Source organism: Cynocephalus volans, chromosome 12, assembly GCF_027409185.1.
Source record: "Cynocephalus volans isolate mCynVol1 chromosome 12, mCynVol1.pri, whole genome shotgun sequence".
In the NCBI taxonomy this organism is placed as follows: domain Eukaryota; kingdom Metazoa; phylum Chordata; class Mammalia; order Dermoptera; family Cynocephalidae; genus Cynocephalus; species Cynocephalus volans.
The window spans coordinates 82,562,044-82,586,365 of NC_084471.1; the positions used below are offsets into that span (position 1 = coordinate 82,562,044).

Below are 24,322 nucleotides of genomic sequence, written 5' to 3' on the forward strand. Positions count from 1 at the left end.
ATATCCCAATTATCATAGAGCCAGTTCCACATGGCTGGCATGTGAAGCATATTAGCTGCTTCATCTGGGGTATACTACTTGGCATGTATAGGTGTAGTTGGGCGTTTCTCTTCTCAGGGTAAACAGACTTGCAAGTGGCTTTTTTCCAGTCCATGAGGCTGGCTTTCCCCTTGAGAATAACTTCCTGTGTGTCTAAATCACATAGCCGTCTGTGATTGTTCATAGTGAGCTGTGGATCCTCTATCAACCCAAACATACTCTTCTACTCTGTAGCATTTAAAAACAGCAATACTGCCCCTAAATTAGTCACTCTAGTAAAGATTCTTCAGGGAGCTGATAGTACTGATTCACAAAGTGAGACAACTTCACACTGTAGCATCTGGTTTCGGTAGTTTCTTGGTTTTGCCCTTCCCCTTTGTGGACTACCTTTTTGGTGACCAGAGATCTTAGATGTACTCTTTGTTATTTCCACATAATTTTTCCCCTTAGGAGTGGCTTTGAGGCTAGTGGTCAAGCTCAGACCAACTGAAGTCTTAGCTTGGCCCAGCCTCAAGTTTTGACCTAGCACTCTCTTCTATTTTAGCTCTTACAAGTAGCAACAACCAAGGGATTTTATGTTTCCCATTTTTTTAGTTGGTTTGCATTTTCTTATATATCCAATGAACCAACTCCTCAGGAGTTGGATTTATCTCTAAATTCCATTGATAACTCCTACCTTTAGTAACTGATCCCAGCACATCTGCTGCTCCATATCATGCATGACCACATGGCTACTCAGAATCAGAGGTTCCTCATCCCCCACCCTTTCATCCTCTGTCTTCCCATATCCCATTTCCATGAGCCTGGGCCGTTCTAGCAAATCCCACATTTTTTGACATCAAATGAGAGTTGTTTTTGTAACACCAAACGAGAGGTTCTTTCTCCCAACACCTGCCAATTCTGGTACCAACTGGATGCCCAACAGTTCAATTCAAATCTGACAGTAACTACCCAGAGTTAACATCAGACTTCACAGGTTTGAATGTTCAGTTCTGTAAGACTGCCCTCACTTCTAATTCCAACCACAAGTGGGGTGCCTATTCTACCCACATTACTTCCACAAATTCAGGGTCTCCCCTACAGGGCCCCCCAGTCTTCAGGCTTGATAATTTTCTGGGATGATTCACAGAACTCAAGAGCCCTTTAACTTACTATAACTGGTTTGTTGTAAAGTATACAACTCAGGAACATCCAGATGGAAGAGGTGTATGGGAGGAGGTATGAAGATCAGGTGCAGAGCTTCTGTGCCCTCTCTGGGCACACCACCTTCCCAACAACTCACTGTGTTCATCAGCCAGAAGCTCCTCTCTTCTTGAATCACTTTTTGTTCATTTCGGTTTCTCTAGGAATATTTTTTTTAAGGTTTAACTTTCTTAAGGCACAAAGTCTTAATAATATTTCCTAATTTTTTTAACCTCTGCTATATACATAGTTTTGTCCCCCTTTTCATTCCTAATGTTATTTATTTGTGCATTCTTTCTTCCCCCCGGTTGTTTTTACCTGACGTATCAATTTTCCTAACTGTTTAAAAGAATCAGGTTTTATCATTTCTTTAAAAAAAAAAAAAAAAAAACCCAGCTTTTATCTTTATCTCTATTGTATCTTTGTTTTCTGCTTTATTAATTTCTGATTTTGTTTTTATTCTATTCTTTTTGCTACTTCCTTTGGGCTCATTAAGCTTTTCTCTTTTTTTCTCCTTAATGTTAACATCTTAAGCATTTGAGACCTGTGTTAGCTGCAGCCTACAAGACTTAATATCTGGCATTTTCATTATCATTCAGTTCTAAGAATTTTTAAACTTTTTTTGGCCATTTGTTATACTTTTTTCCCTTTTTTCTTTTTTGGTCTTCTTTTGAATTAATTGAAATTATTTCTCATTGCAGATTTTTCTACTCAGTTAACTTAGATGTTATATGCTCTGTTTCTCTTCCCTAATGGTAAATTTTGAGATTTTAACATGAATACTTAGTTTTGTGTTAGTCAGGATCTTTAAAATACAAACACTGTAAAATGCTTTAAGTCCAATCACCCCCATCATGACTTACTTGTTATGGTTGTTCAGAATTTTAATAATCCCTCAAATTAGACATTTTTAGTTGATACACTTGGTTTTGTTTAAGTTTACCCACCATTACAATTTTTTGAGAGTTCGTATTCTTTTTCATATCTTAATTCTACTGGGATCAGTCTCCCCCTTTCTAAAGTATATCCTTAAGAGAGAGCCTGATGTTAACTAGTCAATTATTTTTTTATTGTTCTGTCTTCCTGTCCCCACCTTACAAGAAAAGCAACTTTGAAATGACCAATTTGGTTTTTTGTTGTTGTTATTTATTCTTTCTTTAGCCCTTTTTCTATTGGTAAAATTAACCTCTTGTGCTGAGCTCATTGGAACACATATTCTATTTTATGGAATCATGTGTTGCCTGATTCTAGAATCACAATAAAGTCAATTGAGATCTTTAAAGAAAAAAGAAAACATTTCTTTCCTGAGGTGGCCTTCTTTATTAGATTTTGTTCATCTTAAAATATCTTTATTTTGCTCTTGTTTTTGAGAGATAGTTTCATTGGAAATTCAATTCTAGGTTAAAAATTTTTTTCTCTCATAGTACTGCAAGGATAATATCCTACTATCTTCTTGTTTCCAATGTGGCAGTTGCAAAGTCAGCTATCATTATCACTCTCATTGTCATTTGTTGGCCAGAAATCTTTTTGCTCTGGTTATATATAAGATTTTATGTTTCTCTTTGGTGTTCTGTGTTTTGACTATGATTTATCTGGATGAGGCTTTCTTTATTTGTCCTGTTTGTGATTCATTGTATTTCCTGAAATATGAGGGTTAATGTCTTTTATCAGTTTTGAAAGATTCTCAGTCATCCTTCTAAATATTGCTTTCATTCATCTTTTTTTCTTTTTTATCCTCTTGAAACTCTAAACATGTTAATTGGACTTGCTCAGTCTTCCATGTCTCTCAACCTCTTTTTCTGTCTCTTTCTCTGTTGCATTCTGGGTAATTTCTCCATGTCTGTCTCCCTGTTTATTAATTTTCTTTTTACCTGTATTTAATCTGTAGTTAATCCTTTCTTTGACATTTTTTGGTCACAATAAAGTTTCAGAAAAACAGGTTGGTGTGGGGACATGGGGACAGACAAGCACTTTTAGGTTGGATGGCTCTGGTGAAGTAGTGTGGCAGCTTCACATTGATGACATACTCCCTGATGTCAGTGGCCAAGTCCTCCATGGTTAGAGTACTCACAGTCCTTTCTTTTGCTTTGGAAGCTGCCTGAGGTGGTGCCCTTTATTTTGTAGTGCTATAGAACATTGTTGGCAGTATCTGAAATGAATTTCTGTGCAGCTAGGGAGATGAGCCAATTATATGTGGGTCTGAGGCCTCAAAGCCAGTATTGTTCAGGTGGTAACCAGTCACTGCATCCAGGGACATAGGTGTGTAATCCTCCAGCTGCATCAGGAAGTCCACCAGTGTCATGCTGGACACCACCACCTTCACATCTCCACTGGTAATGCATAAACCCATTAGACAGCCCCCTGCTGGGATGTGATGTCAACAGCCAATATCAGAGCCACCCTGTTCTGCTTGGCTGGCTCCCTGGTCTGTTCCACCATGGTTTCTGTGCCCTCAACCACAGCTCCAGCCCTTTTGTTCTCAAGGGGCTACTTTATTCTCCACAGTGGTGCTAGTGGACAGTACGGCAGTGGCTGAGACCAGGGGCCAGCTTGTGGTCTGTGCCAGAGCCACTGCCAGGCATACTTTTAACAGTATGTTTTATTGTGTAACATAGCAAAGCATTTTTTTCTTTTTTATGTCCAATAAGTTTTATTTTCTTAGATTCCTTAGATATAAACATATTAATTTTACAACATACATTTATTACCCTGTACTGAATGCTAAAAATTCTGAAATTAAAAATACAGTCATTGCTCTCCAGGAGATGATGGTATATTAGGGAAGAGAGACACATAAATAAATAATTCTAATAGAATTGTAATAGTTTTTGTGAGATGAATAATTGCTGTGATAGAAATAAAGATAGGGTGCTATGGAAGTATGTCAGAAGGACTCTAGTGGTGGTAAGAACTGTTTAGGGAAGGCTTTCCAAAGGAAGAGTTGCCTGAGGAAAAAGTGGAACTTAGCCAGGCAGTGTAAAGGAAAGGGACATTATGAGCAGAGGAAAGAGATATACAGAGGCTTGTGAAAACATGTCACATTCATTGAGTGAACTGCATGTAGATGATTTGACTGTATGTGAGGTGGTGGTAAGAAATGAGGCAGACAAGGGCCAAATTATGAAGAGCCTCATATACCATGCTGTGACTTGTCTTAAATATTAAAATAACTTTTTTTTTTTTTTTTTTTTTTTTTTTACATATTTATTACTTTGAGTATCAGTGAAAACAAAAAACTTTACTAATATTAAAAAAAAATGTGTTTTTTTTCAGGGTGGTATGGCCATAGACTAAAATATTTAAATTGAAAAAAAAAAATGCTTAAAGAAGAAAACTCTGCCCTTTATTTCTGGATTCAGTTAAAAAGAGTTGTCTTGTTTCTGTTAAGTACTTGCGTTATTAAAAAGTGTGTGGTATTTCAGCCAATCTTGAAGAAGAAAAATGGGTGGAATTACAGTGAAGGAAAAATAAACCATGTACAGCAATCTTTCGGTGTCTAGTAGAAGGGGGAAATGTGTAAATTTTTTCACTTCTCATGGTATTGTTTTCCATAATCAAAGCAAGAAAATATCCCAAGGTACTAGTTGCCATTATTTGAAAAATTTGTGTTTTCTAGAAGATTGAACATTTTTTCTTACCAGCAGTAGAAAAAGTAGCCAAGCTGCTAGGGATTTGATTTTACTCCTTAAAACCCTGTTCCTTTCAGTCTGGGTCCAATCAGGAGGCAGAGAAACCACATAGTAATTTTTTTTTAAGTTTATTTATTTATTAATATTATTTTTTTACATTCTATGATGTCACAGAGCAGTTGGGAAGGAGGGGGAGAGGAGAAGGGGGAAGGAAATAGGGTGCGAGAAAGAGGAAAGAGGAGGGGCAGGATTGAGGCCTGTGGCACCCCCATCATTTCTGCAGGGGAGACCAGGGGGCTTCCAGTAGTGGCTTGATCATTGCTGGGCTGGGTGCAGATGTCAACAGGGTGTGGCTGAAGCCCTCATCCCCCACTGTCCCGGGTCAGGAGCCTGGAGCACTTCCTGCAGTGGCTTGGTGGTCGTTGCTGGGCTGGTTGTGGGTGTCAGGGGGGCATGACTGAAGCCATCAGCCCCCCACCGCCCTGCCTTGGGAGAGCCCAGGGTGCTACCTGTGGTGGCTCAGTGGTCATCTCTGGGCTGGTTGCAGGTGTCAGCGGCATGGCTGAGGCCCCCAGCCCTCCCCGCTCCCTGGCTTGGTAGCCCAGGGGACTTCCAGTCCTTTTAAGTTTTACAGGTGTTCTTTGGTGATGTGAGACTTTTACTAGTTATCAAACTTTGTTTCTGGTCTGTGGGTATTTTGTTTTTTCTTCCAGTTTTGTGTTGGATTATTTGCTGTTCCTACCACTCAAACTCTGCACTGGAACTAATTTGTTGTCCTTTGCTTACTTCTAAAATGGGGGAAATTCCTGTGGGGACCAGCTCTTGAGCTCTGTGGTTGAGCTAAATTGTTGCTTTGCTGCTGATTCCCTGGGGAAGGCTTTTTGTGCAGCTCAGGTTTTAATGGTTAATGTTATAGGTATTTCTGGGTCTTGAGAAATACAGTACACCTGTGTTGTGTAGAAATTCTGGTCTGGACCTGAGACTTTACAGCAAACTGCACCCCCTGCAGTTCTATATTCCTGACCAGTCTCCTCTGAGTGGTCCTGCACTGATTGGGGGGCATATCAGTTGTTCCTTGCTGTGCCCTAGTGTTCCCCCAGTGGGCCCACCTACCCTACTGCCCGTGCTCCAAACACTTCCCATGGGATGGGCCATGCACTGGTCCCTTGCAATGACTCACTGGACTCTGAGTGGCTCCTTTTTTTTTCAGTTGTTGTGGCTCCTTGCTCCTATGTGGGTCCACCGGAACCCTGCTAGTAGTCTTGCTGGCCTGGGGGCCACCAAGGCCTTCTTCTTCCCTGCCACCTCCAAGCAACCTCATCTGAAGGGCACAGCTATGGCTATTGCCAGCTCCTGCTCCATGTGCTCAGCAGGACCAGCCTTAGAGTGGCCAGAGCTTGAAACGGTCGGAGTGGTTCTTTCTTTCTCTCATTGTGGCTTCTCCTGCCTTCATGCACTCCATAGGTCTCTCCTCTTCCCCTGATCTCTAGCGGCCCCGGCTTGGCTGTCATTGCTCCTTAATAGTTGTAAATTGGTTGATTTGTGGGAGAGAGTGATGATGGAGACCATCTATTCCACCATCTTGACTAGAAGTCCTCAGAAATTAAATTCCTTAAGAAACCACATAGTAATTTAAACAGAGGAATGTAATACAAAATATTATTAAGCAATAATAGAAGAGTAACTATAAAGGTGTAAAGAAAACTCTAAAGGATACCCACAAAGGACAAATTTGGGTGGGGGACCCACTTCCCAAGGCTGGGGTTCATACCTCATTGAAGAAATTGTGGTTGAAAAGTATGGAGAAGATCCATGTGTTGTCTGGGCCAGAGCTGGTCCCCGGTCACGAGACAAGCAGAACACAGACCTCTGAGACACAGGTGAGCTGAGGCTGGTGAACATGCCCACAGAAGTTGTTGCAGTGGCACCACTGTGGTTGTGAGATCTGAATGTGCAGTGTCTTTGTTGAGAGGGTCATGGGAAGGTGGCAATTGGGCCCAGTGCTGAGGGACTGCTCACTCTGGGCATGCAGCCACTCACTAAATGTCCTCACATATCCACACCACTGGTCAACCATGCAGCAGTAGCAAGAACTAGCAAAATACTGCACACGGCACTCTGGAACCAGAAACAGAAGCCCCTTCCTCCTGCAGTGTCTCCCCATGCCCTCTACTGGCAAAGCTTGACATTGTACTCACTGTAAATGAAAATGCTGTATGGATAGTTATCTTAGAGCCTGCATCGAGTTTGTCTAGAGCTGAGAGGCAATAAATGGATAACTGGTGAAAGACTTGACTGCTTAAAACCCTGAGCCTTTCACCTGTGTCTGTCTTATAATTGAGAAAGAAAGAAAAAAAGCAAAACTGATGTCTAGGAACTGATCTGTCTCTCACAGCTAGGTCTCACTGTTATGAACTGATCTGACACTCCATGAGCCATGTTGTTCTCCTGTAGGACATAACTTCAGAAGAACATGATGTAAGGTCACTGTACAACCTACAAAATACCAAACCTCCTGTTCTCTCATTAAATTAGTAACTGCTGCTTCCTAACCAGTTACAGCTTTAGTCTGTCCTCTCTATAGATCACATTTATTGAGGTACTCCATCATAGAATTGTCCTGATTTCTGAAAGCTCCCAATCCAAAGCAAGTCACCATTTCCTTAGACCTCACGTAGGATTATCCAAGCAAAGCCTAAATCCTATAATAGGTTCTTTCTTCACTAAGATATCCCACAGTTCCCCAACTTGTGCTTTCTCTCTCTGCCATGAGTAGTAACCCAACTTGTTCAAGTACATGTGTTTTCCCAGGGTTTTTTGACTGAATGGCATGAAAAGAATAAATGATAAATAAGTATTTCGTAACCAAGTGAATCTTCTCACTCCTCTTTCTTAAAAAAACAGGCATTCCAAAGTTGAAGGTAGGTAAGGGATTGCAGAACGAATATTCCCCTGCTTTCAATTATTTAAGGCTAATAAGTAGTTCTTTTTTCCCATTTAATGTTGTAAAAAAAAAAAAGTTCTTTTTTTAAAACCTAGATTTTAGTTTTAGGTGTTTTTTAAAAGAAGCTAGCTGAGTTAGAAAGGATCTTTTTTTAGGAAGTGATTTTCTTAGAAAACTAACCTTTAACAGTACCCAAAAAATCCTGATAATAGTTTACTTATGTGACTTTTTGTGACAATAAAACTCCATAAAAACCCACAATAAACCTAATAATTTTTAAAAGTTAGCAAATATAGACACAGAACAGTCATGTTATTTTTGTAATAGCTCATCTATGCAGGACATACTGTACATTTTGACTATGGTCAAATCATAGAATATTTAAATGAAGTGAATATGAGGTTATGTTTTTTCTCTTTAATTTTCAGTGGGCTCTGTTCTCAAACTTCAGGAGTGACATGTGGAATATGTCTTCCTGGTGGGATAACACTAGGCTTTTTCATTCTCTGGTCTCTTCCAGAAAGCTGTGGAAGCTTCCTGATTGTCCTTTCCCAGTTTGAAGGACCTTGGGAAACCTGCATTATATTCCACTGTTAAAATCTTTATATTTTTAATATGGAAGGTGTAAAATGTTAAAATGTGATTTTTGTTTCTAAACAGATTTCTCATCCCTGTAAGGTTTTCTTATACATAGTTAGAGTGAGTCACTTGGTAACAGTTCTCTGCATGGTGAATAATAACCATGGCTTAGTAAATGGATATTTGGATTTTCCTTATAATGTGCCTGGGCATGCACGTAATTAACTGAATATATGAATATCCCGAGAAATGTGATTTTTCGGTGAGCATTTTCTTGGGTTATTACCATTTTCTCCTACTGGAAAATTAGCGGTTTTTTAATCTCATGTGGACAGAATCTAAGCATGTCTGTTTTAGTTATGGATATCCAGCAAAATTATATATTCTTACCTACTGATTTATTTATTTATTCAAAAATACTATTTAAGCCTCTATCATATGCCGGAAACTCTACTAAGAACTGAGTTTACAAAAATTAAAAGGCCCCAATCCTTGGTTGAAATGGATGGCCACAGAATAGAATCTAAGGACATTTCTCTGGATTTGGTTTTTTTTTATAATGTTGTCGGCCTGTCTTCCTGCTCCTGATTTTTTGTGTTTTGTTAGAACTCTGATGAACATATGAGGAGAAAAGTAAAACATTTAGTAGCATCAGATAATTTAGTCAGTAAATTTTTGACGGCACTGGTTATGAACGAGGCCCTATGCTTTGTGGGCATAATGAGATAAGACCAATGCTACTCTGCCCTTAGGGAACCCACAGTGGAGGAGAGACAGTACCATAGGTCAGGTGCCATACTGGAGTGCTGTGATAGTGCAGAACTGCAGTTAGTTCTAAACCTAGGGGCCATCCAGCAGACTTCAGGGCTTTCATGCCAGCTTTCCACTCACCCTCCACCCCTGTAATAAAAGACCCTCATCTATAGTTGAAACATATGCCTGATTACTAGCGGAGTGGTAGGTAACTGATTGTCTGATCTTCTCTGACCACCACGCCCCCTCATCGCCACAGAGTACTAGCTGTCACAACCCAGCTTTTTCTTTGGGCCTCAGCTGATCCTGTGTGTGTGTCCACCCTGGGTAACTGGGTCAGCTCTTTGTGCTCGTATGACTGACCCTTACCCTTCAGGCCACGTGGTGTTTGTTTTAGAAGTATTCCTGTAAACAGGTTTTCACCTAAAATTTGCGTCTTAATAAATTAAATAAGGAAAGTTTTAAGTACACTAGGGTTATGGTTAGCTGATGATTCATTACCAAAATGTCATTGTAGATTATTAAGGTAAGTCACTTAAAAATTACAAAATGGCACAAGGAAAATTTTAAATGGAAAATATCCCATTTAGGTGTCAAATATTCTTTGAGTTGATATGAACCAAATAGTATCTGATTATTTTCCTTAACCTTTTAAAAGACTCCTCTAAAATCATCTTCTCCTATATTTTACTGTATTTGTGCACAATGAATTCTGTGAGAGGATTATTACAAGTCCACAATCCCTTATCTTCAATTCTCAAATCCAAAAAAATCTGGAAACCATTCTTTCTGTAACTCATTTATCAGCAAAATCAGACCTGAACCAAACTGACCCTATTTATATTCTTTGATTATCTGCCCTACTGGAGTACTTGTACGATTTGCTGCAGAAATACTAATGTAGTTTGATCACGTGGTACTACCCTAGATAGTTCATTCATGTATATATATATATATTCATGTATTTTCATATATATATCTGTAAATTTGCATGCATAGTATTACCTTTCTAAATTAAAAAAAAAAGAATTCTAAAACATGTCTGACTTCAAAGGTTTGAACAGGGATTGTGGACATATGTAAGTATAAAATATCCATGGCAGAGTGGTTTAAGGGAGCACTTTAATATTGTGGGTGGCTTTTATTTTTGATAAATTAGTTCATGTAAACAAAATACAATTTAAAAAACAGCCTTTAATTTTCTGGTAACTCACTTTATCATTACATGTGATATATCTGTAGTTACGGGTTAAATATAGGAAGTGTGACTATGAATGCATAAATCTGTTTAATTTCTTGTGCCCACAAAATAAGGGCTGAAATAAAAATATAGTCAGTTGACCAAAGGGTATAGCCATGATCTTATATACAAGAAAAGAGAGCCTATGAATTGGGAGTTTTATAAGAATGAATGAATACAAAAGTGGTTAGTAGTGATACACTGTATCTTGTACATTTTCAATGGGATAAGTACCAACAGTAATTTCATTAGTTCTTGACTCCTCTGCATTTTAAAGGAATGTCAATATGCCAGTAATTTTAAGAAGCAAAGAGTGTGATGACGTTTCCTACCTATACCCCCTTAAAAGCATTCAAGTGAAACTATTTAACTGTTTAATTATGGTGAATGAAACTGACCTAGTTTCTGCATGGTCATAAAAAGCATTTTATTTATTCTTAGTGTAGAAATTTTTTATTGAAGTTGATATTTTCAAGCTTAATATGGTGATTGTTTTTACTTGGAATCTTGCCCTCCATTTTTCCTTGTTCTGTGCAGATTATCAACGCCTGATGACTGTGGCAGAAGGCATCACCACACTTTTGTTCCCATTTCAATGGCAGCATGTTTATGTGCCCATCCTCCCTGCTTCTCTGCTACATTTTCTTGACGCTCCTGTCCCTTATCTGATGGGCCTTCAGTCAAAAGAAGGAACTGACCGTTCTAAACTAGAACTTCCTCAAGAGGTAAAACTTGTAATTAATGATGAAGCATCTGCCATTTGTTGATTTAGGTCAAGGCTACTTTTGTTAGATAGCATTGTCTTTATCCGTATTGTGTCTCTGTCCATATTGTGTCCTCTGACTCTCCTGGATTGCCTAAGTATGGCTAGGGTAGTGCCTGAGCCATAATGCAGATCGTAACTCCTGATGATTACTTCCACATAGTCATTAATTAAACATTGTTCAAAGTAGGACAATGGCACATTTTCACAACTATAAATTTGTGAAGATGGAGAAATAGTGGCATGATCTCACTGCTGTATTATTCTTATAACATTTCTCTTCTTTTCCCACTCATCTTACAAATTTTGTTTTTAAATGATACAACCCAGGTTTTAACATCCTTTAAAATCATTGTATTAATTGAGGTGAATTTGATTTTTGACCTCCATCAAATGAAAAGTAGCATCTTTCAGTGAGCTAGGAATAATGGAAATATCAAATACTTTAGTATTCTATCTTCAGACATAAGGCCAGTTAACAACCTGTTCTAAACGTCAGCTTAGCTTGGTGGTCAAGATGAAAATTCTGACCCCTAGCTTTTATGACACCTTAAGGTTATTGTGCTTTCTGTGTGTTGTATTTTCAAATGTTGTTTAAGAAAATAAAAATTCTTAAAAACATTTTAAATCTAATTTTTAGCTGTTGTTAATGGTACTCAGAATTGCAATGTAAATAACTTTGAAATAAATTATTGATGAGAGTGGCTTGGTCTATTAAAAAACATAAAATGGTTAATTACATTATGTTGTTAGCTATTTAATTAGCACCTTTCTTAATAAAATCTCTCATGCTGAGCTTCACTTTTATGGGTTCTTATTTCCCATAGAGATTCTCATTTTCATAAGTGAATTTAAAATAACAACTAGGCCACAGCCATTATATCCTTTAATGATTCCCATAATTATCCATTGCTTACTTTTATTCTAATGAATGTTTCTCTGCTAAAATTGACATTGTTGTTCAGGAGAAAGATCTTATAAAATACACGTGCAAGCTGTTTTGATCTTTTTAGGCTTATGTGTGTTTTCTGCTTTTCCCTTACTATTTTACTTCTTTTTTCTATTCAATTTTCTTGTTTTTTCTTTCATTAAATTAATATAGCATCTTGTTGGTTCAAAGAAGTAAATTCTTCAAAAATTTTCAAGGAATAAGAGACTAGCCAAATGCATCTTCTTTTTTTTTTTTTTTTTTTTTTTTTGTCGTTTTTTCGTGACCGGCACTCAGCCAGTGAGTGCACTGGTCAGTCCTATATGGGATCCGAACCCGCGGCGGGAGCGTTGCTGCGCTCCCAGCGCAGCACTCTACCAAGTGCGCCACAGGCTCGGCCCCAAATGCATCTTCTTATGGAGACTTAAACAATGACATGTTTTAGTTTCTTGTTGAGTATTTGATTTATTTTGTATGTTATCAAATAAAATTTTATGAGACAGTTTATTTAGATGTATAAATATTGCCTTTTCATTTTTGCACGAGTAAGTTTTTAAATGCCACCTTGATATATTTGTAGCTGGGAAACCTATCTCTGTATCTGTGTTATCCTCTGACTCTAAAGATAAACAAACTTAAGAATTCTGAAACTCTTGTATTAATATCTGTGATTTTCTGATTTTTTAGTCATGAAATCAACACTATTTAATAAATACACATGCCCACCTATTCATAGAGTAGGATAATATAAAACCTGAATCAGCTGTGAAGATAGCAGTGCTTCTGTATAGAAACTATAAGTTAGTGCATCATTGTTTTAGAAGAAAAGGCTAATAGTATATCACCTCACTCCTGATCATTTTACAATGAAATGAAATCTGATTTACATAATTTTTAGGAGGAAGTAAATATAAAAATAGCCACTTTTAAAAGTGACTTGAATACACTCATTAGTAATACTTCCCTCCCCCTTTCCCTGAAAGCTCTAAAATATAATAATGGCTAAAAATAATGACAAGCCTTCTAAAAATAGTTGTAAAATTGACAAGTTTGTGAAATGATTATTTTAAGAAGGTGTGATTTTAGTTGTTAGCTAGCTAATGTAAGTACACAGACTTATAATTAACCACCCACTCATTATCCCTGTGATTCCAAAATGAGAGGCACAAGTAGCCATTTGTTATGTTGTTTTTTAGAGAAAGAGGGTGGAAAGATATAGCACTGAAGATTAATTGCATGGGGTGGTACCTCACTTTGTACCATTCTTGCTCATCTTTACAGTAAGTGATAGACAAGAAAATGAGTGAAACTGAAACAGAACTGCTTTTGTCACTTTCTTTTTGTCATATCTCACACTGAGATTTTGAGGGAATATTTTAAATGTTCTCTCCTGGCTTACCCTCACTCTGGCTTTAACTTCAGACACCGAGAAGGTTAATTGCTTACTAAACATGGAGAGAGCTGCCTCAGACTCACATTCCTGGGTACTTCCTGCTCTTGCCTACAGTTTTGGGTTTCTCCAAAATGACCGTCTCCTCAGAGCTTATTCTTTCATTCACCAAACAATTGTCTCATACACTATTTGTTTAGGATACAGTGAGAGACATCAAATAAACAAGAGGTGGCTTCTGCTTTCCAAAAAAGTCATTTTACAAATATCAATAACATAAGTTAAAAAAAATAAGAGGCATGAATGAACAGAGGATATACACAGGAGATCAGAATGCCTGCCCTGAGGGTAGGGACATAGGAAGGCTTCATGCAGAAGAGATAATTAAGCTTCAAGCCTTTGTTCTCTTTTGAGGGGACTTTTGTTGTTTTTATTGGAAGTAATTACATATTATGAAGGCTTGTGGACAGTACTGATTGTTAGAAATACAAAAATATTTAGTCCTGAAACAATGTCAGATTGTGATGTCGAGTATATGTTTAATCGTGTGTGTAATATGACTGGTGCTCTTCTATAGAATTTTTTCAATTTAATGGTGTTAAAAGACTTATCAGAATGCCCCATTTTATGGAGTTCTTGTCTGTTTTAGAGAAAGGGCTTTATGGTTTTCTTCAATAAATTTTCATAACTCAAGTTTATATTTCCTATTTCTACTTTGTGATAATCAAAGCCCCAACTTGGGTCTAAGCAGACATGGGAGGTTATGAGAGACTTTCATGGGATCGTGCAGATAGACCAGTAGCTATGATGCTGCAGCTCCCTCTTGCAGCATACTTTCAGCTCAGCAGTGATTTCATGAGCATAAGAAGCTTTAAAATTTCAGAAAATGTATCATTTTCTCTTTTCATGGGAGGAGGAAAGGCATATAAAAGTATAGCAGGAAGGCATTAATGAAGAAGATAGTACAAAATGTATGTGGTGGGAAGTTGCTGGTTAACACTTAGATAGCAAGTTAGTGAATTTCTTCCATTTTTTTAAAGGTACTGAATCATCCATTTGAATTATGATGAGCTGCTTTCTCCCTTTAAGCCTTTCGATGTATCCTGCTTTCTAGAGGCTGAAGACACATATATAAAGATGTGGATTTAAAGAAGGGTATAGGCCGCACTACTGTCTTCAGCAAAATGTGACATATCAGCTCTTACTTTATTTAGAGAAAACTACTGACATTGGAGACAAGGAAAAATGGAGGGAAAAAAAAAAAAAAAAGAAATGGCATAAGCCAGCAGTCTATTTGAAAATACACATCTGGAGCAGGTGCCATGAAGTCACCTAATTTCTTGGTCCTCTATTTCTTTAAACTTAAAGGGCTGGATTCAAAGGTTATATCAGGTTCTAGGAATCATTGTTGATTATCTGACTTGGAATGGGGGGAAATCTTGCGTTTTTATAGAGCTTAGTTTGGAACTTCACTATACCTCTTGCTCACTGGTATCTAACATGAAGAGCAGGGATCAAACGAGAAAAACACAGGCCCAACTGTTTACTTTCCCCTTTCATCTTACCTTGCCATTCAGGATCAGAGGACAGTATGAATTCTCTGCTTGGTGACCTGGGGGGTGGGGGTCAGGGCACAAGAGAAAACATGGGGGAAGCTTCCTATTTTGTTTATTAACTTCCACCCCATGCTGTGTGTTCAGCCATTAATGTAATCAGGATTGGTTTTATGTGATGGGCCACAACTTTGACACCTAACCTCCTTCTGCCCCCCCCAATCTGGAAGCACAGATTTTCTCTGACAACCTTGTTCTTAAGAGGTTACAGACAATAAAGGTAAAAGACTGTTTGGAGTCTACTACAATCAGGTACCTGAGAGATAATCAGAATGTAGATACTTATTATCTTGAATTTTCCATATGTACTTGAAATATATTTGTCTTTTGTCTTTTTGTGCACAATAAATTCCAAATCTAGAGGTAAGCAAACTCAGAAAACCTTTTCTCTGATTTCTGTCACCTCTTTTTTTCAACTCAAAAATATCTTCTGAGTTGACCCTCAATTTCTCAAGAGTTAATCATTTGTAAGTTGTCTTAAGTACTTGCCTCCACCAACTCTCTCTGCCTCCTGCTTTTTGTTTAACGATTTTTGTTGTTGTTGTTGGCTGGCTGGCTGGCACAAGGATCCAAACCCTTGACCTTAGTGTTATCAGTATCATGCTGTCCCAAATGAACAAACCAGCCAGCTCGCTAATGACTTCTGAAGTGGTTTTGCTGTCTGGAGGTATAGCTAATTTGGGGTAAAGTGAAAATATGTAGATTATCTGTGAATTAGATTGATCTTTGCCAGTTTCATCCCATTTGGGGGTATTACAACTGCTAGTTTTTAGCAATTTTTGTCAATTCTATTCTAAATTCCAGATATTGTTAGAGCACTTGAATGGCAAAGAATGTTCAAGCCCATTCAGTGAGCATTTTACCCATGTCATCTATTTGGAAGGTCCTATGAGTCTGGGCACCTTTACCCACTTAGGAATGCCTTGTAGATACCAGTATTAGAGAATCATGTCCAGATTATAATAAATTGCTGAGACCAACAGGAAATTATTCATACATCAAATATAATATAAAAATACATAGTGGGAAATGCTGGCAAAAGAGAGTACTTTTAAAGGATAAAAAATTCCAAAGCTGGAGAAGGCTATCAAGAAAAGGCAGTGTAATCTGTACTTTTATTTATAATAGTTAGCAAGAATATTTTAGAACGTAAAATTTCTTTATTTTAAACCTTTTTATTTCTTTTTTCTCTTTCAGGCTAATTTGTGTTTTGTGGATATTGACAACCATTTCATTGAGTTGCCTGAAGAATTTCCACAATTCCCCAATAAAATGGATTTTATCCAGGAGCTCTCTGAAGTTCTTCTTCAATTTGGGATCCCTCCTGAGGGCAGCCTACACTGCAGTGAGAGTGCCACCAAACTGAAGAATCTTGTTCTGAAAGACTTAGTCAGTGACAAAAAGAATGGCAATGTCTCCACTAATAATAACATCAGCATGTATGAGTTACTGAAGGGCAATGAAACCATAGCCCGGCTCCAAGCTCTGGCCAAGCGGACTGGTGTGACTGTGGAAAAAATGGACCTCTCTGCTTCCCTGGGTGAAAAAGAAAAGGATGTAAAACTGCAGTGTGAAGAGGCAGAACTAAGGGACTACCAGCTTAACGTACAGCTCCGAGAAGTCTTTGCTAACCGCTTTACACAGATGTTTGCAGATTATGAAGCATTTGTGATTCAGACTGCCCAGGACATGGAATCCTGGCTGACCAACCGGGAACAGATGCAGAACTTTGACAAAGTAAAAAAGAACCATAGTTTCTCTTTTTATGGTTCTTGGTGGGCTATATTATTGATTTTGTTAACTTTTTTTAAACATAGATTTTTTTTCTCTCTTCCATCCCATTAAGAACTTTTCTTTAACAATATTTCGTATTAGATAAAATAATTTCACAAAAAAGCAAGTCAATCAGCCCATTAAGCTAGTCATTGAATTGTGTATTAAATTGCCTATAATCTCATTTTTCAGTTTTCTGTACTTTGAAGATGCTTACATTATAGAAACTCTTAAATTTCACAGGGTTTTCAAATCTGTTAACACTATCTGACCTTGTTAAGGGTCTTATTTTATGATCTTATATTATTTAAGACTCTTATTTTATGATCAAGTCTTGTTAAATGAGGCCTGTTCCTTTTCCAAGAAATTTTTGTTCTTACATGAAGATTCTTCAAAAGGTTCATGGAAAAATACAATTAAAAGATAATACCAGTCTTTTCATGAACTTTTTGAAGTACCTTCCTTTTTAGTCTTCATCCTAAAATGAAATCACAACTTATCCATGTAGAAAGTAACAGTTTAGTTTCAGAGGACAGATTTTGATCTCCTTCTAGGATCTAAAGAGAGTGAATAAATTAGGTTTTGTGACTATATGTCTAAGACTCTGTTCCAAAGTTTTAGGAAAGGGGAGACAAAACAACACCAGGTTTTGATTGCCTTGCTAAAGCCGAAACTCCTTTCTAAGGTTCACTGTATTCTTCTGCCAGATTTTCTTCATATATCCCCCAGATTTTTTTTTTCCCAGACAAACGCACTTAGGATGTGCATTAACTCTTTCAGGTCACCAGGGTACAGTTCAGTCCCCTGCCTCTCTGATTGCCAAGGCATAATACTGCTGTTAGAATGAATCATGGCTTTTGCTGAGTGGCATCTTTGTGTCATGAAAGACCTCCCAAAGAGGCTAATACACTCCAAGAGGCTAATCTGTAATCTTGGAGCATCTGACAACTATGTATTAACTAAAAATTTTTGTAAAGGTCAGTAGTATAAAAGATTATTTCCTGATTGCACTATATTTTTTCTGGCAGAGGATAGTATTCTATGTTGAACAGTTAAGTTCTGATGGGCTTTATGTTTGAGAAACTTCTTTAATAGTACAAAGCCTCCACTTCTCCAAATATATTGCTGCTCTTAGATTCCTTTTTCATTAAGCTTAACTATTTTCCATACTTTTTCCTATTCATCTTGGAACTAATCTGTATACATTTATGATTTATCCTTGGTGTAATTCAGATTTTTATTTAAATCAAGACATGGTACTTTCTTCTTAATCTTTATGTAGCCTCAAATATAAATAGAATGTTTTCTAAAGAAATGAAAGTTTCATGTTGGATTCCAAAGGGCTTGTTTTTTGCTAGGAAAATTTGCAGGACATACTAGGCCTGCAAGCCAAGTTTTTGTTGACCTTAAATATTGTAGTCCATGAAGGTCTGAACATCAGAAGCCAGATATTTGGCCCTTTAAAAAAAAAAAACAAAAAACATTTTCTCAATAAAAAGTAAAATTGATTTTATCTGTAAAATGCTGTTTGAGGAGGTGAACCTATTTCTAGAGACTACTGTGAATCTTTCTCTGGTGGTTTGGATTTATGTAAATAAATCTGAACTGTGAAGGCACTTAAATTGAATAAGTGGATTTTTGTAAGGAAGTTTTTAAAAGGCCTCCTAAATTTCAGAATAAAAGATAAATATGCTAGGAAGAAGCTGAGGATTTTTAAAAAATAACCTTATAAGAACTTACCCTTCTATCTTTCCCCTTCTGGCTTCTGCCACTCTGCATCTACTCAAAAGAACAAAAAGCAAAACCAGCCCACAACCAAAAATAATAATTCACTTCCAAATTTCAGCTGGTTCCAAACTGAGACTAGAATTTCTATATACACATGGACCTGAAGAACAACAGAGAAAAATGAACACTTTGGATTAGGAATTGATTATAATTTACCAAATCATTCCCTGCATCAGACAAGCTAGTAACAGGAAGGTGTAGCTTGTTGTACGTGTTTTCCAAAGGCTTGCTTCTGATAATTTTTCAGGTAATACTTATTTAGTGGTTAAGGCCCAGACTATCATGTCAGCACAGGTCTGGAAGGAGTTTGATCTTAAGTTAACATCCATCCATCAGTCTCTAACAGATTTGGAGACTAGAAAAACATCCACTTGGGCCGACCCCGTGGCGCACTCAGGAGAGTGCGGTGCTGGGAGCGCAACAGTGCTCCCGCCAGCGGGTTCGGATCCTATATAAGGATGGCCGGTGCACTCACTGGCTGAGCGTGGTGCGGCCGATCACAAAAATGACCAAAAAAGAAAAAGAAAAAAAAAACATCCACTTGAAGAGCAACTAAAGGATTTCACCCCATAAGCACAAATTCCATGTTGTCATGTTTTTTAAAATTATATATTAATGATAATATATCTGTCATTATTGTATCAGTTAATCATCTCCCTGCCTTATGGCTTAGAGGTAGAGAGCAGAAATTACAGCTCACTGGAGAAAGGGACCAAAATTTAATGGTAAGTTAAGTGGATGATTGATAATCATATAGGAATTTATCCACCATCTTTCATTAATGATGCCCTCTTTTCTACATAATGGTCATGAGAACCAGAATATAAATCAGTTTTGAAATGTAAGATCAATGCTAAAGACCTAAGTGAACTAAATTCCATGAATTTAGAAGAAGGGAAAGAAGAGTAGATTTTTTAGGATTTTGAATTTCAAATGTCAGTTTTGTATGTTACAAGATTTAAAAAGAATGACCTTACCAATGGATAATTTTCAGATTTATCATGTAGTATTGAGATGGTCTCTTTGCACTAATAATTTCCTAATTATCTCATTACAGGCTTCCTTTCTGTCTGACCAACCTGAGCCTTACCTGCCATTTCTTTCACGCTTCATTGAAACACAGATGTTTGCCACCTTTATTGATAATAAAATTATGTCTCAATGGGAAGAGAAAGATCCTTTGCTTCGGGTCTTTGACTCTCGAATTGAGAAGATAAGATTGTATAATGTAAGGGCACCCACCTTGCGGACATCTGTATATCAGAAATGCAGCACTTTAAAAGAAGCAGGTACATTTGCTATACCTTTTAAAATGAAATTAAAATCCGTGATCATTTCTTTTTACATATTGTTGGCCTTATATACCACAAAATTAATTTTCAGTTTTAGACTTCATAGCTAATCCTGGTACTGGATCAAGAAATTTCTATAGTTTCCTGTTTGTCTGAGTCCCCATTCCTACTTGACACTCCTCTTCCCTTAGTCACAAGAGGAAAAGCAATAATAAATTGAATGGAGTATAACTAGCAGGTTGCTATGATTTTTGTCTTGCTCTCTTTATTGCCTTAATGGAAAAAAATGTTAATTTCTATCTTGCTACTTATGTTGCCTTTTTACTTGTCACCTCTTTTCTCTTTATCCAAGAAAAGTATTAATTTAAAATAGGACATTAAAATGTCTGAGATGCTGCCTAATTTACATAACTAAAACAATATATAAAGCAATATATTTGTTTTAGAGGTGCCTTTAATTATAATAGCTTCATTTATTAAAATTAAATATCTGGATTCTTGCATTCAAATTGGAGGTTCCTCCACTCTGACACCAGTTTTTCCCTCAGCCAGAGAATAATGAGTCTTGGCCAGTCTTGTCTGGCGGTGCCAAATAGTCCACCAAATAAATAATCATATTAATAGACAACATTTACTGAGTACTTACTAAGTGCCAGTCATTGTACTAGGTTTTTTACATGCATTTTTACGTTTAATCTTAACAATGAGCATGTACAGGCACACTTGTTTTCTTTTGTTTGATTACTGTCCACATTTTATAGTTGAGAAAACTGAGAGGTTAAGTAACTTGCATGTGGTTGCATAGCTAGTGGTTGGTAGAGCCATGGTGGGAACTCAGGTGTGACATACCATGCTGGCTGTTCCATTCGATAAAGAAATAAGTAAAATGTACCAGTTCATGCAATTTTATACATTTATGCTTGGTTCCTACCCCATTCTTTGCTAAATAAACAGATATCTGTCACCTGAGTGCCCCTTCCTTTTGTTTCTTTCCCTTCAAATGTAGGAACCGTTTGAGAGCAATTTTTCCTCCAGAATAGAAGGAACGGGCAACAAATTGTGGAGCTTCTTTGCTTTGCCTCTGTTGCTTGCTTGCCTTTCCCACTTTACTTAGATCAAAGTCACAGGAGCGGTGATGCTGTGGTTTTAGCATATTTAAGGAAAGAGATGTGTAAATGATGTCCTTTATGTAGCAGTAGAGGTCTCTGAAACATCACCCTGTTGTATTCTGATATATAAGGGCAGATCTTTGTAGCCCCTTCAGAAAGTGACAATTGCCTCTGTGTTTCTGGAAATTGAGGGAGTAGGATGAATGAGATTATCTATACTTGTTCAGAGAATATCATGACTTCCAGTGCTTTAATAGCCATGTGAATGAACAGTATAATGCCTTGTTGAGCACATTTCATTTCTCCCTTCCTGACAGAATTTTTAAAATGGAGCTAAGCACTGATTCCTTAATTTGTGTGCTTTCAGAAAGTCTTCCCAATTAAAATAGATTTTCTTTCAGCCTCTCAGAGAGTTTGGCTCTCTCACTTGTCATCACAGAAATTATATAATACTCTTTTGAAAATGTACCATTATAGATTTAACATATATGAAAATGAGATTAAGCTAAAGCAGTAGTCTTCTGGGAACTTAATTTATCCAAGACCTTTTTTAAAAAGAAAGAGGAGGCAGCTGACTGTGACTATACCGACCCCTCATAAATGATACAGTCATTTCTTTTATCGAGTAAAATTGTGCTCTCCCTACCCCTCATATAAACTACAAAGATTGGGATGTTGATGTTGGATTTTTATTGTGTATTTTTTTCTTTTGTTGTGCTTTTGCATTTGTTTTGCCTCTAACCAAGAAGAATTTTGATTTGCAGGTGAACTGTTTAGGCACAGGCTATCTGCTATTGACATTGTGGCACCAGAACCTCATGATTTGTATGCAGAAAGACAACAAGTTGATAGTAATATACAGTTTTCTTTCTCCTTACTAATCACAGTAAATGAATATTGGCACAAACCCTTGAAAGTCTAACAATAGACCCCTGACCTCTCAAAGCAGGCATTTAATAGTTTCTGAATGTTCACTGGTAGTATAGTCACTGAAAAGTAACTTTGTGTTATTCTCCCTGTGGCAATTTTAAATATAAGCCCTAGAATAATTTATTGTGAGTCATGATTTTTGTTTTTACAAAACTTCCCAAGTAAAGGAGAGCAGCTCGATATCAGATAAATTCTCTGTCATTTTAAGTCCAATGGAAAAACTGAAGCTTCTTTCCTTTTTTTTTCATTGTATGAGGACAGAAGCTCTCATTGGCATAGATGGAATTTTGTAGTATTTCATGGAATATAAAATTGGCAGGGACTTCAGAGAATTTCATGCCATGAATCTAGGCATTATTTTGCCTTAACTATCTGTTAATTATGTTTTATAAATATTAGGAAGCATAGAGAGTATTGATAGAGCTATGGAGAGCCCGGGGACATCATTCAGTATTAAATATCATTTCACATTAAAACATGGCATTCTTTTGCCTAGCATAGAGCATATGGACTGTGTTTCAAGAGAAGTTACAAGTTACACATTAAAAATATAATGAAATTCAAGATGGTTTTAGATAAATTTATATGGGTTATGAGGGAAAATTAGAGAAATTTAAAGTGCATATCTAACTTTTTGAGGTTTTAGGTCATAGAGAGCAGTACTAACTTCCATAAAGTATCCCCTAGTATTATCTTCGAACACAAACAACTGGCTTGGGTGAAGCCATTTTATGATCTGACATAAAATGGCATTAAGCATAGTTCTTTTGAAAAGAGTATAGAATGTCATGGACAGACCCTCCTCTCCACCCCCAACTCCCCCCAAAAAGCTTAGAATATGTATGGGAAATAACCAGAAGGACTCAATCTACTCATATTGAAAAGAGGCATAAACTGCTTCTAGGAAATATTTATAAAAGTACCTTTTTTTGCCTCTTAGGTCATAAGAGTGGCAGCTCCCACAGTGTAGTCTGTTATCACCAACCAAAATTATTGCTTGTTCTCCCTTTTTAGTAATCTCTAGGCAAAGGATTGGAGGCCTAGTCTTGCTTCTCAAATACCATATTTTTTCTTGAAAATTCAGTTGATGAAAACATTTAAGACCAAGTTTGTTTTGTTTTTGTTTTTTACCAGAGAAATAGATCACTGTTTTTTGAGTCTTCGAGACATCCTCCAGCATCTCTAACTTTAAGTGGTTTCAACATAAAAATGTTGAGTAATTCCTGTCTTTTAACTTGGACCTGTTTTATTCTTCAAAAGGCCAGTTTCTTATCCTCTGGGACATTTTCTAAATGCCTGCTTATCTGAGTTTTCTCTGCATTACACTCTTGATCTAATAAACACTCCTAATGACTCCTACTAATGAGAATGTGACTGTTGCTAAAAGTGAGATAATAAGCTTCACTCAGTTCCTCCTTTTTTACAGATGGAGAACCATGAAAATTTAATGGATCTTTACACAAAGAAATAAAGTAATAAGGCTACCATGCTTGCGTCTTCCTTCCCTTTCCATTGTCTTTCAGCTCAAGAAAAGTATTTTATTTGCCATCACTTTTCTTAGTATACTTAGAACCATATTTTAGTTAAGAATATTGAATTTCCCACTTCAGGGAAACTGTTTCAATACTAAATTATAGATATTTCAACCCTGCTGCCCTGCTTTTGACAAAAGCAAAAAATCCCATGAAAATTAGTCATCCAATATTTAGTTAAAATTAACCTTTTTATACTTAACATTATACTGATTTCTGAAGATCCTTTGTAAAAATCTATTCCAGAGTGTCAGAATGATTGAATTCTCTGTAGGTGCATGAGTGGAGGAAGCATTATTTTTGAAGGTTTAGCAATGAAATGTTTCTAATTTGTTATAAACTTAATTTGTAGCCCAATCAATTGAGCAGAGACTGATGAAAATGGATCATACTGCAATCCACCCACATCTACTTGATATGAAAATTGGTCAAGGCAAATATGAGCAAGGATTCTTTCCAAAGTTACAGTCTGATGTCTTGGCAACAGGACCAACCAATAACAAGTAAGCACATTCTTCACTTGAGTAGTTGGTGGAAGGAATGAATGAAAGGTGGGATGCTCTGCAGCTTTAATAGGGCAAGCTAAACCATTAAAAATCTTATCTATCTGATAACTTCTTTGGAAGACCACATTAATCCATTTGAAATATGGGTTGACAGTCTGTGAGTACTTGACTTTTAATTCCATCATATAAAAAATAATCCAAGACTAGTGATCTATTTTTTTCTTTTTCAAGGAGAGTGCACTTGGGAAGGCTGACTTTGTTTAAATATAATTCTAATGCTATCTAATGGAATTTAGAAAAGTTAATACTTTTACTATCTGTATTTGATTCCT

General features: G+C 36.9%; 1 protein-coding gene and 1 pseudogene across 2 annotated transcripts in view; one reads left to right on the plus strand and one right to left on the minus strand.

Annotated features, from left to right (window-relative positions):
* The window catches only part of DENND5B (DENN domain containing 5B), a 193,362-nt gene that overhangs the window by 113,673 nt on the left and 55,367 nt on the right, over positions 1–24,322 (plus strand). For both annotated transcript variants that reach the window (XM_063075274.1, XM_063075275.1), the window contains 4 exons: positions 10,904–11,091; positions 16,258–16,797; positions 19,679–19,910; positions 23,837–23,987. In XM_063075274.1, the coding sequence (XP_062931344.1) occupies positions 10,904–11,091; positions 16,258–16,797; positions 19,679–19,910; positions 23,837–23,987 (1,111 nt within the window). The remainder of the gene's footprint in view (positions 1–10,903; positions 11,092–16,257; positions 16,798–19,678; positions 19,911–23,836; positions 23,988–24,322) is intronic.
* On the minus strand, positions 3,149–7,014 carry LOC134360943 (transcription initiation factor TFIID subunit 10-like; annotated as a pseudogene).